General features: G+C 36.8%; 1 protein-coding gene across 4 annotated transcripts; it reads right to left on the bottom strand.

Annotated features, from left to right (window-relative positions):
• Positions 1 to 784: 784 nt before the first annotated feature.
• LOC113044523 (ubinuclein-1-like) lies at positions 785 to 11,772 on the bottom strand. Of its 4 annotated transcripts, none has more exons than XM_026204593.1 (18): positions 11,365 to 11,772; positions 10,136 to 10,439; positions 9,575 to 9,676; positions 9,273 to 9,371; positions 9,066 to 9,194; positions 8,856 to 8,944; positions 8,316 to 8,736; positions 8,162 to 8,232; positions 7,941 to 8,070; positions 7,051 to 7,169; positions 6,822 to 6,935; positions 6,485 to 6,628; positions 5,983 to 6,033; positions 5,779 to 5,818; positions 5,202 to 5,657; positions 3,475 to 3,751; positions 3,131 to 3,229; positions 785 to 1,591 (listed from the first exon to the last, which is right to left on the bottom strand). In XM_026204593.1, exons 2-18 carry the CDS (start codon positions 10,367 to 10,369, stop codon positions 1,539 to 1,541), a joined length of 2,628 nt encoding a protein of 875 aa, XP_026060378.1. In that variant the 5' UTR covers positions 10,370 to 10,439; positions 11,365 to 11,772; the 3' UTR covers positions 785 to 1,538. The 4 variants fall into 4 exon arrangements, with proteins under 4 accessions (XP_026060378.1, XP_026060379.1, XP_026060380.1 ...); XM_026204594.1 differs by having other exon boundaries at positions 3,514 to 3,751; XM_026204595.1 differs by lacking the exon at positions 3,131 to 3,229.
• Between the last annotated feature and the right edge of the window lie 3,629 nt (positions 11,773 to 15,401).

The raw sequence follows: 15,401 nt of genomic DNA, 5'->3' as shown, positions 1-15,401 counted from the left end.
TCTAATTGAGATTGTAGATAGAGTGTGAAGTAAATAATGCAAGCCTGCAACCTGCCATAAAGCAAGACGACGACACCTCATGCACCTGCTTGAGAACACGCTCAGAAGAGTTCTAAAAGTTCCGGACATTGCATGAATAATCCAAACTAATATTTTACTAAGTTTTATTATTTCAAACTAAATTTGTTCTGTGGCCAAATTATTATTATTATTATTTAAATGCTACTTGACTGAAGAAGCAATTTTTTTTTTTTTTTACATTTAGTCTTTAGCACATATTTAATTAAGGATTCATTTATCCGTTTAGTTTTTGGAAATGCATTGAACATCTGCTTTGGTCAGCGTATGAGTTGTCTTTAAAGCTTTCATTATATATTTTTAGGTTACTTTTGTTAAAATGTTGCAATTAGTGTATAGGTTAAGAAAGTTTTTACAGATTTACAGAACAGCCGTGCATGGTAACGTTCAGATATACTTTCTCACTTTAAAAGGAATAATATGGTAAAAACATATACAGCTATCAGATCAAATAAAGTTCAGTCAGTATCTCATCTTATTTGTTCAGGAGAGGTCACATACGGTGTAGAGGTAATTAAACAACAGCAATTTAACATCTGTTTTGCTGAGCTCTTATCCAACTTTGCATAGACATGAAATGAGGCTTGACAAGACTGTGTTCACTCTCAACATTCATTTGTACAAAAATGTAGAGAAAAAAGGCTACTAAAAAACAAAACAAAACAAAAAACATCTGAACTCCAACAATACAATGTCAACAATAGAATATTTTAGGAAACTTTATTTCCACATTATACCTTCAAATATTTAAATAATTCATTTTTCAATGTGTTCAAAAACAAAAGCGAGTGCATGTTCTCTACAGATATTGCAGCATTTCTCAATAACTCGGCCACTATACTTAAACAGCCCTGAGATCATTACACTGGCATCATTTCCATCACCCAGTCCAACTCCAAAACAAGAAAAAGTGCAGTGTCTAGCTTTGACTATTACAACAGATTCTGAGCTCCTTTATATTTTCATTGCAAACATGTATTTGAAAATTACACTGTAGTTGAACACTGAATTGAATATCATTCGTTTCATTTCATAAATAAATCAGGATTGTGGATCTTCACTGGTAGATCACCTCTGAGAGAGAGAGAGAAGGTATATGGATACAGGAGAATTTACAGAAGAAGTATCCGCCTTAGAAGTTGAATGTAAGGGTGAATATCACTGCACTGAGGTCACATGGCTGGTCATAGCATTCAAATTATAATCAATACTGTGAAAAACAAAAAACTTGGATTATAGTCCTCACGTCCATTCTCAATAAGTGCATTTTTTTCTCTCCAAACAAACATTTTGAAAGAGATTTGATTCTAAAATATACAAAACAAAATGTCTCCTAATCTCCTTTTTAAATTAGAATTCAAATCCATGTTCAGTTATATCAGCTCCGTCTTCATAATCTTACGAAAAGTAGCAAATTTTGCTTTAGGTAACAGCCATCATTCATTTCATTCTAATGGCCATTAATGTAGTTTTCTCCGAGCGTTTAGACCATCTGTGTGGATCTGGCTTCCATCTGTCAGAAAACAAAATGTTATTTTATCTCTCAAAATAACACTAATGTGATTGTTCAATGTAATGCTCGCCTAATTTAAGCAAATCAACCTGAAACGACACACATGACCCATTTTACTTTTATAATTTCACAATTCCTTCATAAGATTTCATAATTTAAAATATGGCAGTGATTAAATTAATTCAATAAATGTATTGATATTGAAAATTAATAAGCTATGGTAAAACCAGGAACATGCATTACATTTACAAGTTATTCAAATGTGCAAACGTATTACAAGTAATTGGAGTCCATTTGGATTTCATGTCGATTTTAAAACAAAACTAGAACAATGACATCATACAGTCTATGTTATTTTGTCAAAAAAATAAAAAAAATAAATGAATGGATTATTATATAACCAAACTGTGTAACTTTGTATGTCAACTATAACATTAAAAAATGTAATTTATTATTAACAACAGTGCTGTCCACCAATACTGGCACCCTTGGTAAATATGAGCAAAGGCGGCTGAGTAAATAAATCTGCATTGTTTATCCTTTTGATCTTTCATTCAAAAAAAAAAAAAAAAAAAAAAAAAAAAAAAAAAAAAAAAAAAACACATCACAAAATCCGAACCTATCATTGAAGTAAAACAATTGATCATCTGGACCATAAAGCACCAACATGGAGCTGGGAATCTGAAGGATCTGGAGAGAGATGCTCCAAACTCCTCAGGCATTATAGGAAAAAACTCAGGTGTGCATTTCCCAAAACCATAGTTGCTAGATAAGTTACAATGCAATTTCCCATTGCCAACCAACTAAGTTGTTAACAGGTAAGCAACTATGGTTTTTGGAAACGCACCCCAGAGTGGTTATCTTTGGGAAAATAGAGTCCCAATAATTGTGGCCAACATGCATTGGAGAAAAACATTTATTTCATCATGAGATTTTCTACCCACTTTCAATTGTTTTACTTCAATGAAAGTTTAGAATTTTTTGAATGAAAGATCAGAAAGATCAACAATGCATATTTATTTGCACAGCCACTTTACTCATTTTTACCAAGGCTGCCGATATTAGTGGAGGACACTGTATATGAAACTAGAGATGATCAGCTAAACTAAAACTCAGACTCATGCATTACTTGTGACACTTCAAATAATGTTAAAAAGATAAACTCAAAACAATCAGCTAAAGAAAAAAAGAAGAAGATATAAACAAGCAAGCAAACACCAAATCAAGAGCTGCACAATATTGGAAAGATTTATATATAAAAAAGAAATAAATTGAGATATATATATATATATATAAATAAAATTTTTCTTGGGGAAAACTTGAAAAATGTATTAAGATTGTTATAAATAAAAAATTTAAATGAGAACTGTTGTAATAATAATTATTATTTTAATAATACTGTAAAAATACTATTTATAAAAAAAATATTTTTGTCTAGTTTTTATTTCAATATTTCGCAGCCCTAATTAAGATGAACATGAGCAATGTGAGGGTGTTTCAACTATCTCTATGGGCTTTCCCAAAGGTGTGTAAAGTTACCTAAACCAAAGAGCCATGGTGTTAAAGAATGAAGAGGAGCAGGAGAAGAAACAGGGACAGACAGAAGATGAAGCGTGCTAGAGCACAGCATGGAGTTACCTGAAACAGGAAAGAGAGGAGGAGGAAGAAGAAAACACCAGGATGACAAATGTAACATTACAGCGATGGAGCAAAGTGCATTAAACATCACACAAAGATTATGAATTTATTAAGCCTCTGTATGTAGTTAAAGGTGAAGTGTGTAGTTTTGAAATGCTAGAATAGTTATGGAATGAATTGTTTTGTGCAGTAATTGAAGCATAAATAACACACTCTACCTTTAAACAAACAGAGATGATGCTTACCAAGTTCTATGGTTCTTTTCAAGATGAATATCTGCTCACCGTGTGCGAGACCATGCTGGAAAGTTCCCGTTGCTTGGCCAGGAAAAACAGCTCCATTGCAGGCCTGAGGCTGTCCAGGGAGTTTGGTGCCAGAGCTGAGCCCAGGGAACGGGAGAGCATGCAGGGGGGCAAAGCTCGGTAAAACACCCGGCTGTACTGTGGTGGGGTGTGAGGATGGAAGGAGCGATAGAGAAGGAGTGGGAAGCGCTGGGTTCCCACAGGAGATCTCACCAGCTGCCTGAAACACAAGGAAAGAAGAATATACGTTTTATTCAGTCCAACTATAAACAAAAGCTTTTAAAACAAATCCCTTGCCTCTTAGGCTCCAAAATAAATGACTAAAACGGACTTAACTGAACAAAACTGACAGTAAACATTTCAAATTTGTTACATAAGATTTTCAATAAAATATTTTGTTCTTTTGAACTTTCTATTCATGATATATATAATGAAATAACAAAAAATAAATATTAAACCGTAACTATTCGAGCTCGCTGATTGGTTTAAGAATAAACCGCCAATTTATCTTAGATATTTTTGCTGCATATGCTACAGAACAACAAATTCAAACATGCATAAATGGCTGTTAACTTGTTTCCTCCTGACTGCTCGCTCCGGTGACTGGTTTTCATGTTTTGCTGAGCAGTGCCAGCCAGAGTTATTTTCTGTTCATTGCCAGTTCATTCAATAAAGACAGTTAACAATCTAGCTTCTGAGTACTAAATTATTAACCCGACAATAGCAGGGTCAGTTCATTTTTTTGCAGTGGGCCGCACAAACATACAGTATGTGTTTGGTTGTGTGGGCCGCGAACTGAAAAAGGTTGTGAACCACTGTCATAGGGAATCTATGGGCTATCTATGGTTCAAGAGGAAAATGAGAAACAAGAGCCCAAACAATGCAGATGAGCTGAAGACCACTGTCAAAGAAACCTGGGCTTCCAGACCACCTCAGCAGTGCCACAAACTGATCACCTCCATGCCACGCTGAATTGAGTCAGTAATTCAAGGAAAAAGGATCCCCTACCAAATATTAAGTACATGTACAGTCAATTAACATACTTTCCAGAAGACAAATAATTTACTAAATGTTTTTTATTGGTTTTATGAACTATTTTAATTTGTTGAAATTATGAATTGGTGGGTTTTTGTTAAATGTGAGCCACAATTAATCATCATAATTTTAATTAATCAATAATTTTAATAATCACAATTAAAAGAACCAAAAGACTTAAACTAATTCAGTCTGTGTGCACTGAATTTAACACACGAGTTTCACAATTTGAGTTGAATTACTGAAATAAATGAAACTTTCCTCGACATTCTAATTTATAGAGAAGCAACTTTAGATTTCCGAAGAATTGTGACAACGAAGACTGGAGTAATGATGCTGAAAATTACACTTTAAAATACAGAAGATATATTGAAATAGTTTTTGTAATATACACATACATATGTATATACACATATACATATATATACATATACATATATATACATATACATATATATACATATATATACACACATATACATATATATATATATATATATATATATATATACACATATATATATATATATAGTGTGTGTGAACACTAGATGTAGATCATCATACAGATTATATGATCTACATCTAGGAAGCAACCAATGTGTGTCTTTTTTGCATTTTTCTTTGAAATGACTTACTGCTGCCATAGAAACTGGTGCGTCACCCACTGAGGTGGTAGTGAGCAGCCTGGCCACTCCCTGCACCACGGATGGACAGTCACCCTCAGCACCATCTGGCGGTGCCACCAGCGTCAGTTTTGGAGTCGCCCTCTCTCCAGTCTGGAGCCGCTTTGAATCTGAATCCATAACAGACCTGGTCCACATCATCTGGACCGACCCAGCTCCCTCTGCGATCACTGGACTTCTCTGAGTGCTGGTCTGATGGTTCTCAGTTTTATCACCTTCCTTATGGTTCTGATTAGATGGATGGGTGGAGAAGGTGGCAGATGTTTGTGTGTTTGATGGCGTTTTGGCAGTGGTGCTCAGCGTGGCTTCAGGTTGAACGCTCACAGGTACACTCAGGCGTTTGCGTTTCAGTGCTGGTGGGCCCTGAATTTCTGAGTTATTCTTACTGTCCTCAACGGCAGCACTGACCTGTGCATTCAACATTTGAAAAAGCAAGGTTTAGGACCAGACTTCCACCTATATTTTCCTAAAGAATGCGACATGCAACAGTGTACTCTACGGCTGGGGTTTGCAGTTTTTCCTGATGTACCTTTTTTAGTTTTGTTGTACCTAATGGCTTCTTTCTTGCCCTGTAAAATCAAGAAAAAGGGTCATTTATAAACAAGAACTTTGGTTAAGTTTACACGTTCATTTGTCTTTTCTGATAACAGAAAAAATAATGACTAATTTTCTTCAGAAGGGTTGGATATATACAGTATCTGGGAACTGTGTAGCAGTGTAGAATCATACTTACACAACACCTGTGATGTGGCCATGTGCTTTTCGGGTTTCTATAAGCAGAATCCTATTAAGGACAGGACAGAAATTAATCAAATGATTAATAACGATTAACTCCAAGCAAGATTTCATAATGCCTGAACACTGATGGTTGATTTTTTTTATTTTTATTATTTGCTTATCTGTGAAGAAAAATATCAGATTTTTTAAAATGCAGATTCTAATGCTTTAAATTGATCAAAAGTGACAGTAATAGACAAATGTTGTTCATTTGAACCTTCTATTCACAGAATTCTGAAAAAAAGACCGTTTTTAACATTCATTATAATAAGAATTTTTGAGCAGCAAATCAGCATATGAGAATGAATGAAGGATCATGTGACACTGGAGTAATGATGATAAAAACAGACAAGTTTGTTGTGAATTACTCGTCACTTGTAAATGAACAACTTTAACTTGGCTCTAGAGATTTCACTTATGTCCAAAATTTCAGAATATTAATAATTTACTTTGTATACCTGGATTGCATCCATCCTTTAGGCCAAAGTGGTTTAACATCAGCCTCTAGGAACACTTTCAGATATTCTTCCAAACTAGAGCATGTGGGCGACTCCGAATCATAAATAATCATCTTCAAATTGACAATCTCAAAGAGTAACTCCCTGTAAAAGTCCATTCAGTGATAATTGTTTATACTGATGACCAGTGCGTACACAATTAATTAATAATATTTAATCTTATTACAAGTTCTGGTATTCATTAAATTCAAAGACTATGTAATGAGAATGTACAGCATTTACTAGTAGCATTCAAGAGAGCTTTAATAATCACACGTGCGCACACACAAGACCCGACCTGATCTCTTCATTCCATCTGAACCTCTTGCGAGGCCCAAACACTCGTTTTCCACCCCTCTCCTCTTCTTCTTCATCAGAGCCATCAATCCCCCTCTCTTTCTCAGCTTCGAGTCTTAAAACACAAAAAGAACATACAAATTAAACCGAAGTTGCATTCTAATAGAAAACTTCAAACCAATTAAAGAGTCAGTAAAATAGAGTTGTGCATATTAACAGTGATTGATTACTTGGCAGCTCTGGCTTGAGAGTGAGCTTGGCAGTGATTCTGGAAACGGGTGATCTGTTCTGGCATGGACCTGGCAACTGCATTCTCCAGCTTCTTCAGCAGCTCCTGCAGCTGTTCATCCTGATAACACACACGACCAGCACATTACACGTACAGAGACATTTAACTGGAGTTCAGTTACACACACATTTAAATGTTTAGGGTTGGTAAATACAAAAAACATTGAAAGTAGTCTCTTATTAGGGAAGTCGTGGCCTAGTGGTTAGAGAGTTTTACTTCTAACACTAGGGTTGTAGGTTCGAGTCTCGGGCCAGCAATACCACAACTTAGGTGCCCTTGAGCAAGGCGCTGAAACCCCAACTGCTCCCCGGGCGCCGCAGCATAAATGGCTGCCCACTGCTCCGTGTGTGTGTGTGTTCACTGCTGTGTGTGTGCACTTTGGATGGGTTAAATGTAGAGCATGGATTCTGAGTATGGGCCACAATACTTGGCTGTATGTCAGGTCACTTTCACTTTATTCTCACCAAGGCTATATTTATTTAATCAAAAATAAAGAAAGACAGTAGTGAAATAACATTACAATTTTAAATAACTTAACAGTTTTTTCTGGATTATTTGATGAATAGAAAGTACAAGAGAAAAACATTTATATTAAAATAGAGATCTCTTGTATTTTTTTTTTACTTTTGTACCGTGACTTCACATTTCAATTCAGTGCATCCTTGCTAACTAAAAGTATTAATTTCAAAAAGTTATTGACCTCAAACCTTCAAACAATATATTTTAAAATCTTTTAAAAATCTATTATAAAATTGTATCTAATTTTGATTGATTATGATCAAAGTCATGTCACTATGCTGAAGGCTCATGCAGTTTTGTAAGTTCACAGACCTGCTGTAGACTGTGGAGTTTTTTGACTCTTTTAACCAGAGTGCCTTTGCTGCAGGACAGCTGTGATGCCAAGTATGAGAAGATTCTGGAGCGTGGTTTCCCACTAAGCTGTTTAGAGTTCACCTCCACACTGAACATACAAAGAGAAAGAATCAATATATTAGATGCAAAGTATGCTTGCAAAATGTTACCCGTTATATAATTAATGTAATGCAACTTACTCTAGTAGAACACTGTTGAGTTCTGAAGACAAAATCTCCAGCTTGTTTTGTCCTTCAATTTTCTTAACAGCCTAAACAACAACATAAGTAATGCATATAAGAATAAGTAGCATATTCCAGCAAACTACTCTAAAGTTGTAAGAGCAAATAATACCTGGGAAAACTCCTTAATGTGTTGCTCTAATGTAGGTGGCAGACCATCGGGAAGTAATGTAGTAGGTTTCTCAGTGACGGACGCTACCAGAACCTCACCATTATCTTCCAGGCTTGGAGAGCAGATGTTCTGCGGCTCCCCTAAGAGTCTATCAAAGTCAAAGTCTTGCTCTGCTGCTTTGACCGCCTGAAGGAGGTCATCTGCACTGGCAGAACCAATGAGTGTGAGAAGAGGGTCAGCTGATATGGGCGGTTCTTGAACCTCAGCTTGCACGGTGTCATTGAGAGCATGCAAATCTCTCTCTCTATTATTAAACAACTGCAGCTGCTGAAGCTTTTCCTTGTGGAACTTCTTCAGCATCTTATCGATACTTAGTGGCTTATTTTTCTTCTTCTTTGCAGATGATTTTTCTGGTGGGGTGCTGAGAAGGATAAAGAACAATGAGGGCATTTAAGAAACAAATCAATGAAACCATTATTAAAGGATGTTGTGAAAAATTAAGAGTAGTAAACATTGTAATCTGTAATCAGCAGCAAAAACCTTTTTCTGGCTTCGTCCCTAGTAAGCATGTCTTCCTCTTTCTTTTTCTTCCCAATCTTCTTGTCTTTTCCTTGCTTAAGCTTTCGCTTCTGAGAAAGGAATCGGAGCAAATAAGATTTAATAATGTATGGTGTCTTAATCTTTTGCATACAGCTGAAAATAACTGTACACAACAAATTAGCATTGCAATTTTTGCAACAGAGGACACACCTTAGGTTTAAAACCGCTGTCCTCAAAATCATTCTCGTTCTCAGAGGCTGGCCGGAACTGCAGAGTTCCAGAGTTGATGTAGAAGCCTCCGTATCTGGTGGTGAGACAAGCTGGGACAAGCTCATCATACTGCGGCATGCAGGAAAAAAGACGACTTGAGTAAAACATTCCTAATTTGATGCAGGCTATCATCTGGCCTGAACTTACAGCCTCAGAGTTGTCAATGAATGAATCCGATTCATCGTAACCAAAGCCTATATCCACCAGATCCTGTAACCTGTCTTTTTTTCTTTTGCCACCTCCACCCTAAACAAGAAAAGGGTGGATGTTAATGAATAGCTTTAAATATGCACACACAAAACATTACATTTGACATATAAGCTTAATCCTGTTGAATCACCATATGCATCAGCAAGTGTGGTGACCTTTGAAATGTACTTTTTTTTCCACAATCCACAGAACTAACATGATGAAGCTAGAAATATAATCTTGGCACAATTCATACTCACGTATTTTGCGTCAAACTTTTTTGCAAGCGCCTCCAGTTCTTCTCTCTCCTTGTCCTCCACCAACTCCTCTAATGTCTGTGGTTTCTTTTTCTCAGTGGTTTCCTTAAAATGAGAAACAACTGATTTATCTACATCTACCAGAACTGGTTTTATCCTCAAGGAATCGTAGGCACATTGATGAAAAACTAAAGAAAAAAGAAATTAAACTGAATACTGGTAAAATACAAATATCGGCTGCTGAATTGACAGTTAGATAATAATTTATAGGCCTAAATATACAATTTTTTACTTAAATTTAAATACACAGTAGATGCTTACTTTGTCAACACTGCTTCTTCTGGATCAAAAGCAATTTTCCAAGTATGTATTTAACTTTTGACTATTTCCCCACAAAATTCAAGTGTTCTGATTGAAAGTTGTTAAATACAAACTCAGAGCATTTATATTTTGCAGTACTTTTGTTCTTGCATACTTGTAAACAGTTTTGAAATGTCGTCTTAAAATCATGATTAACACAACACATGAAATTCAGAAAATAAATCAGTGCCAATGCTTGTTTACTTTTGAGCTGATCAAATCCAGGTAGCTAAACTCCGGGCAGCGTTGTTCATCCGACTCGAAGAGTTTTAATTCCACTCTTGTCACAGGATGAGGAGGTGGGGGCGATCCAGCTGCAGGCGTCGGTGCAGGTAAACCCTGTTTGACAGGCTGGTCACCAGCATTGGGGATCGTGGGAAGAGGAAAGCATGCATTGCTTGAGAGAGCGGTGAGATGAATTCTTCTTGGAGCGGCCATTGCTCAGACCGACAGCAACACTCCACGATTCTTCCCGAACAGGTGCGCGTTTGGTTGATTGATTATGAACCTGTGAAGCCAATTGAACTAAGTGTTACTTTCCGTCCTTAAAAGGTAGGCTACGTGAGCGCACGCAACGTTTATCTCATGCTCCTGGAGGCCTGCACTAAACAATTTGCACGTTTCAGCTGACAAAAACTTTTCATGTCTGGAGTAACGACAAGGGGAAGTAAATAATTATTATTATATAATATTTTTGTAGAGTAGGCTATTTTAAATAAGTTGTTCTGAAAACGAAACTTGAGCAAACTTACCTTGGTTTTTTAAAATGATTTAAAAGCATAGTGTAAATACAAAAATAAACAACCACTTACGCTACATTTGTCGGCCTTTTTTATATCGTATGTGCCAACATCAACTACCAAAAATGTGCCAACTGCCAAAAATGTAAAATAGGCCTACGTTAATTGTTTTAAACTAAATAAAACCACTTTTATTTATTTATGGAAATTAACCATGGTTTTATTGTAGTCAAAGCGTAGTAAACATGGTTTTTGTCCTAAAGATTAACTTTTTTTATAACCATAATTTTACTACAAATAAAGTTACCATGGTTAAACTAGTGTAGCAAAACCATGGTTAATTTGTGGTTACCACGGTTTAACTAATAACAATGGTTTTTTTTTTTTTTGGTTTAACTTGTAGTAAATATAATAGCTATATTATATAATACCAGATTAAAAGTGATAGTGATGGTTTTTTTTAAACGTCGCGTGACGCCATGACGCATCTGCGGCGTAGTGGAAATATTTGTTTTATCGTAGCCTATTATGTACGATAAAAACCTTAGCATAAAATATTTACGACTTAATACGTTTTAGAGCGTAGTTATGCTTGCTATATATCTGTGTGCTTTACAAAATGTCTTCTGGAACCGATTTGGGAAACTACTGATAGACACTGCATCTGTAGAAAAAGCTAGAAATAAAACATACCACGGGTGTTTATCCATGTCATGTAATGGTGAATCGTTGATATGCTGTCTTGTATGGCATATTCTGACGAAGTGTCCAAAATCCAGTCTCTCCGAAAGCGTTCGTTTCATTCTATCTCCGCGGCCCTCGGTGAATCGCGCAGCCGTTCTCACGCCGATAGTCGAATACTCTCCATAAAGCATTCGCTTGAGTGATCATGGCAATGGAGAATTGTCGTTTTCAGATGCAAAGAGCAAATAGGAGACGGTTGGTATCTCCAATATGGATTAGTCGATGGATCACACTGGCGATCAGCCCAAGCCTATTTGTTCGATGTAGTATTGACGATCAGTTATATTAGTAGCGATACATTTTTAATAGAAAAATTTCATCACTGATATGGACACCCACAACTATTTCCAAAATCACCGTTCACTGCTCTCATTGGATGGACCACTGCCTAGTCAGTCTAGTCGTCATCATCCTGCGCCTGAATTTTTCATTGGGAAAGGAACATTATTGTACTTTTAAGTTAATAATGTTGTCTCACGTTTTTACTGTTAAACTGATGTATACTAACAGGTGAGGTTGGAGAACAATAGCCTACTAATAGACTGTTACTGCCGAGTTTATGAAATCCTCCTTTTTCTCATTTGCCATATCTCCATTATAAATCTCGTAACCAACATGGCATCGTGAACTGTTCTTAACCTAACATTAGGATAATTGTACGCAACTTGGATTAAAATAATAACCACAGTGCTATCGTTCAAAAGCAACACAGTGGCGCTGTCCATGGTACTGAAAGGACACCGTCTATGTAGGCCACTGAAGTTAAGATATCCACCACCAAATACTTACAGATAAGACTGCTAAATCCATGCACTGCAAGTTAAACTGTATTTGTATGTAGTGTTTGACGTGGTTATGGTCTATGCTGTTTCACTCAAACAGAAGAAGCTGTCTCTCTGTCTTTAAATATTCACATTTTACGATTTGAAGAATCATACATTTAATAATCATTACATAAGAATTAAGTTATTAAATACGAATCTTCATAAATATCTGTATCATGTAAAAAAGGTTCAGTTTAGACTGATTTTGGTCCAGTCCAAATTAGAAAAAAAAATGACTTCTGAGTTGACATTGATATTAAAAAAACGCTTTTAGTTTCAAGGCTCTACTGTTTGGTTGTGAAGGTGACCAGAAGATGGCAGCAGATTTCTTAAAACCGAATGGAATTGGTTTGCTCAACTTCTAATTTGGGGTGTGGGTGTCAGAACACATACAGAAAAGTTTGTGAAAATGAGTCACATTAATTAATAACTTTTTGCATTTCATGTCTTGATCATTACCAGATAAAAGGTAGTAATTTTAAATTGTTGTAATTGTTATTTTTTAGGCTAATTCAAATGCAGTGACTTTTAAAGAGAAACTGACACATTGACAGGTTCTAAATTCCAAATAATAGAGATAATCTGGATTTGAGGTCATGTTTTGCAACAGATAGCATATAACAGAAATGTGTGGAGACACTTCCTGCATCTTAAAAAGGATTTCTGTGGAAGTTTTTTGCTTAATATAGTGCAGTAGTTCTTAATTGTGGTCCAGCACTGCATATGTTGCACATCTTTTTGTTGAGGAAAGAAACTTTTGTTTTGGTTGCACACCTGATTCATCATCATCACCACCAACCAGTGTCTGTCTCTCTTATACTATGATAATGAATTATAGACAAGATCGGTTTAAATCATGAAGCCATTTCACACAGATTAAACAAACACTGGTAATAAAGGCAGGCCATTTGATCGACTTTATAACATTCGGTTTTTCGGTCTGCTTTTCGTTTCCCCCAGTGGAGATTTCTAAGCCTTCTCTTTAGCTACATTAAGATTCACCTCATCTTCTTCTCTACGGGCGCTCACCGTGGAACGAGCCTCTTATGAATCGAATTTGACAGTCACAAAGGCGTCATAATTGCAGTCTGTCTCATTCCATTCCATGTTAACATATCACAAACTTATTCAAACGTAATTCGGGACGCATATGCTTTCGCTATCTCTCTCTCTCTCTAGCAATTATAAATGAATTTCACGGTGTAGGCTTTTAATGCTAATAAGATCCCCCCTCCCCGCTGGCTTGCGAACGCACGGGCCAGTCTCTTTGACAAACAGGGCGCGAAAACCCGTGTTGTGCGAGAGAGACATGTATGGCCTCAGAGAGAGAGAGAGAGAGAGAGAGAGAGAGAGAGATAGAGAGAGAGAGGGAGAGAGCTGACACAGGATCAGATTGCATCTCTTTTGTTTAACCAGACTCCTGTTTCAATGAGCTAATGGAGCGGAAGAGTTTGGCGCCCCGCGGCATGAGAAGGCCGACAGAAGCGCAGAATTAAAAAAGGTGTCAATAAATGTGTGAAAGACAATGAGCTAAAACACACACGCTTTATAGGGAGGACAAAGAAGGACAGATGGAAAGTGAGGAGGGGGTTCCGACCAGTGACAGGACCCCTCAGCGTTTCATCAGAGCGCAGAGAGAGTTACAATATTGTCCCGGGATGATTTAAGGCGCTCTGGGACTCGGGTCCCCAAAGTGAATAATTTAGTCCTTTTATTAACTTGAGCAAACATGAGCTGTTTTTAATTAACCAGTTAGATCGGAGCACTACGGCCAAATGCATTCACCAGTGGGTGGTTCGAGAAAAAGCTTAACGTAAAACAAGTTTGACTTTCGGAATTTACTTCAACCAGTTTTGGTCAGGATACTTACTCCCACAGTTGTTAATTGTATTCTTATGCCACGTTTTAGCAGGATAAACGTGTGCAGTATTATCATATGGTATCATTGCTGTAAAATCTATCAACAATATCATCATAATTTACTGAATAGGCCGATCTAAAGTTTAGGGAGGATGACTCGGATCACCACTAGGATGCGCTGTGACTACCATTGAGAGTCCTCTGCAAGTAGCCTAATTAAGCAAAAATGCATGCATGTATTTAATTGATAGGCTCATCTAATTATTCTGTCGCACAATTTACACCTTTAATTTGCTTACCGAGAACCATCTTTTGGTACTGAGTAAACATCGTTGGAGAACAAATTATTGAAAAAGAAAGGTTTTAGTATTGTTAAAACATTTATATAAAGTTTACTAAACTTTGCTTTTGCATTATCCTTCATTTAACCCAGCGAGGCTGAGCGATATTTGGTACACAAAAAAATAATATTTTTCGGTAAATAAGTTTAATAAAATAAATATTTTTAGTCTTTAGGGCTTTCTTCTTCAAAATTTCACTTTAATGTGTAACCTGCCGTTTCTTTGTGATTGTTTGTGAAATGTACTGGCAATTTTCCCCACTGTATTATAAAGTTTGGACATAATAAACCTTTAAAAAGATTTACACATTTTGGGTGCCTCTACACACCAAGTTTAGGTCTGAAAACCTCTAATGAGCTGACGCTATGATGATTATATAAAAAAAGGTGTCTTAAATATGAAGAACCCCCAATGTTCACTTCTGGAGCAGGCTACTCATGGATTAGAACTAAGACTGTTTTGTTCCACAGTGTTTTTGGAGGAGGCCAAGACAAAAAGCACTTCTGGAAGACAAGGGGTGGCCAACGAAGGTAATTCATTAAGCAGCAGAGTTAACCTGCCTCGCCTTAATTAAAACATCTTCGCTAGTTTACACTGTGGGTACTGGGGCGTCTCTGGGGTTTTGGGTTTCCTGCGCGCAGCAGATGGCCGCGCCGGCCGAAAATAATAGTTGACGCTCCTCCTCCCATGCTTCATTGTACCAGACCCGAACAACCGTGAGCCCGCGAGCCACCGGGGGATTAGAACGGCGTGGATAACAAAGAGATATTAACTATTCAGGGCCCTCACGAAAGACCGCGGTCAGTGCACATCAAGACCCTGATTGATATCTAGGCGATGACATGAGTCACGTGACGTGAGATTTGTTTATTTAGAGAGCACGAGAGATGGGTGATCCCGAGGAATAGTCTACCTCTTTATGTCTCCCAGCAGTTCTTGTAACCATCAATAAGCCTTACTG

Source organism: Carassius auratus, chromosome 26 (assembly GCF_003368295.1).
Source record: "Carassius auratus strain Wakin chromosome 26, ASM336829v1, whole genome shotgun sequence".
Classification (NCBI taxonomy): Eukaryota; Metazoa; Chordata; class Actinopteri; order Cypriniformes; family Cyprinidae; genus Carassius; species Carassius auratus.
This window is presented reverse-complemented; position numbering and strand designations above follow the sequence as displayed.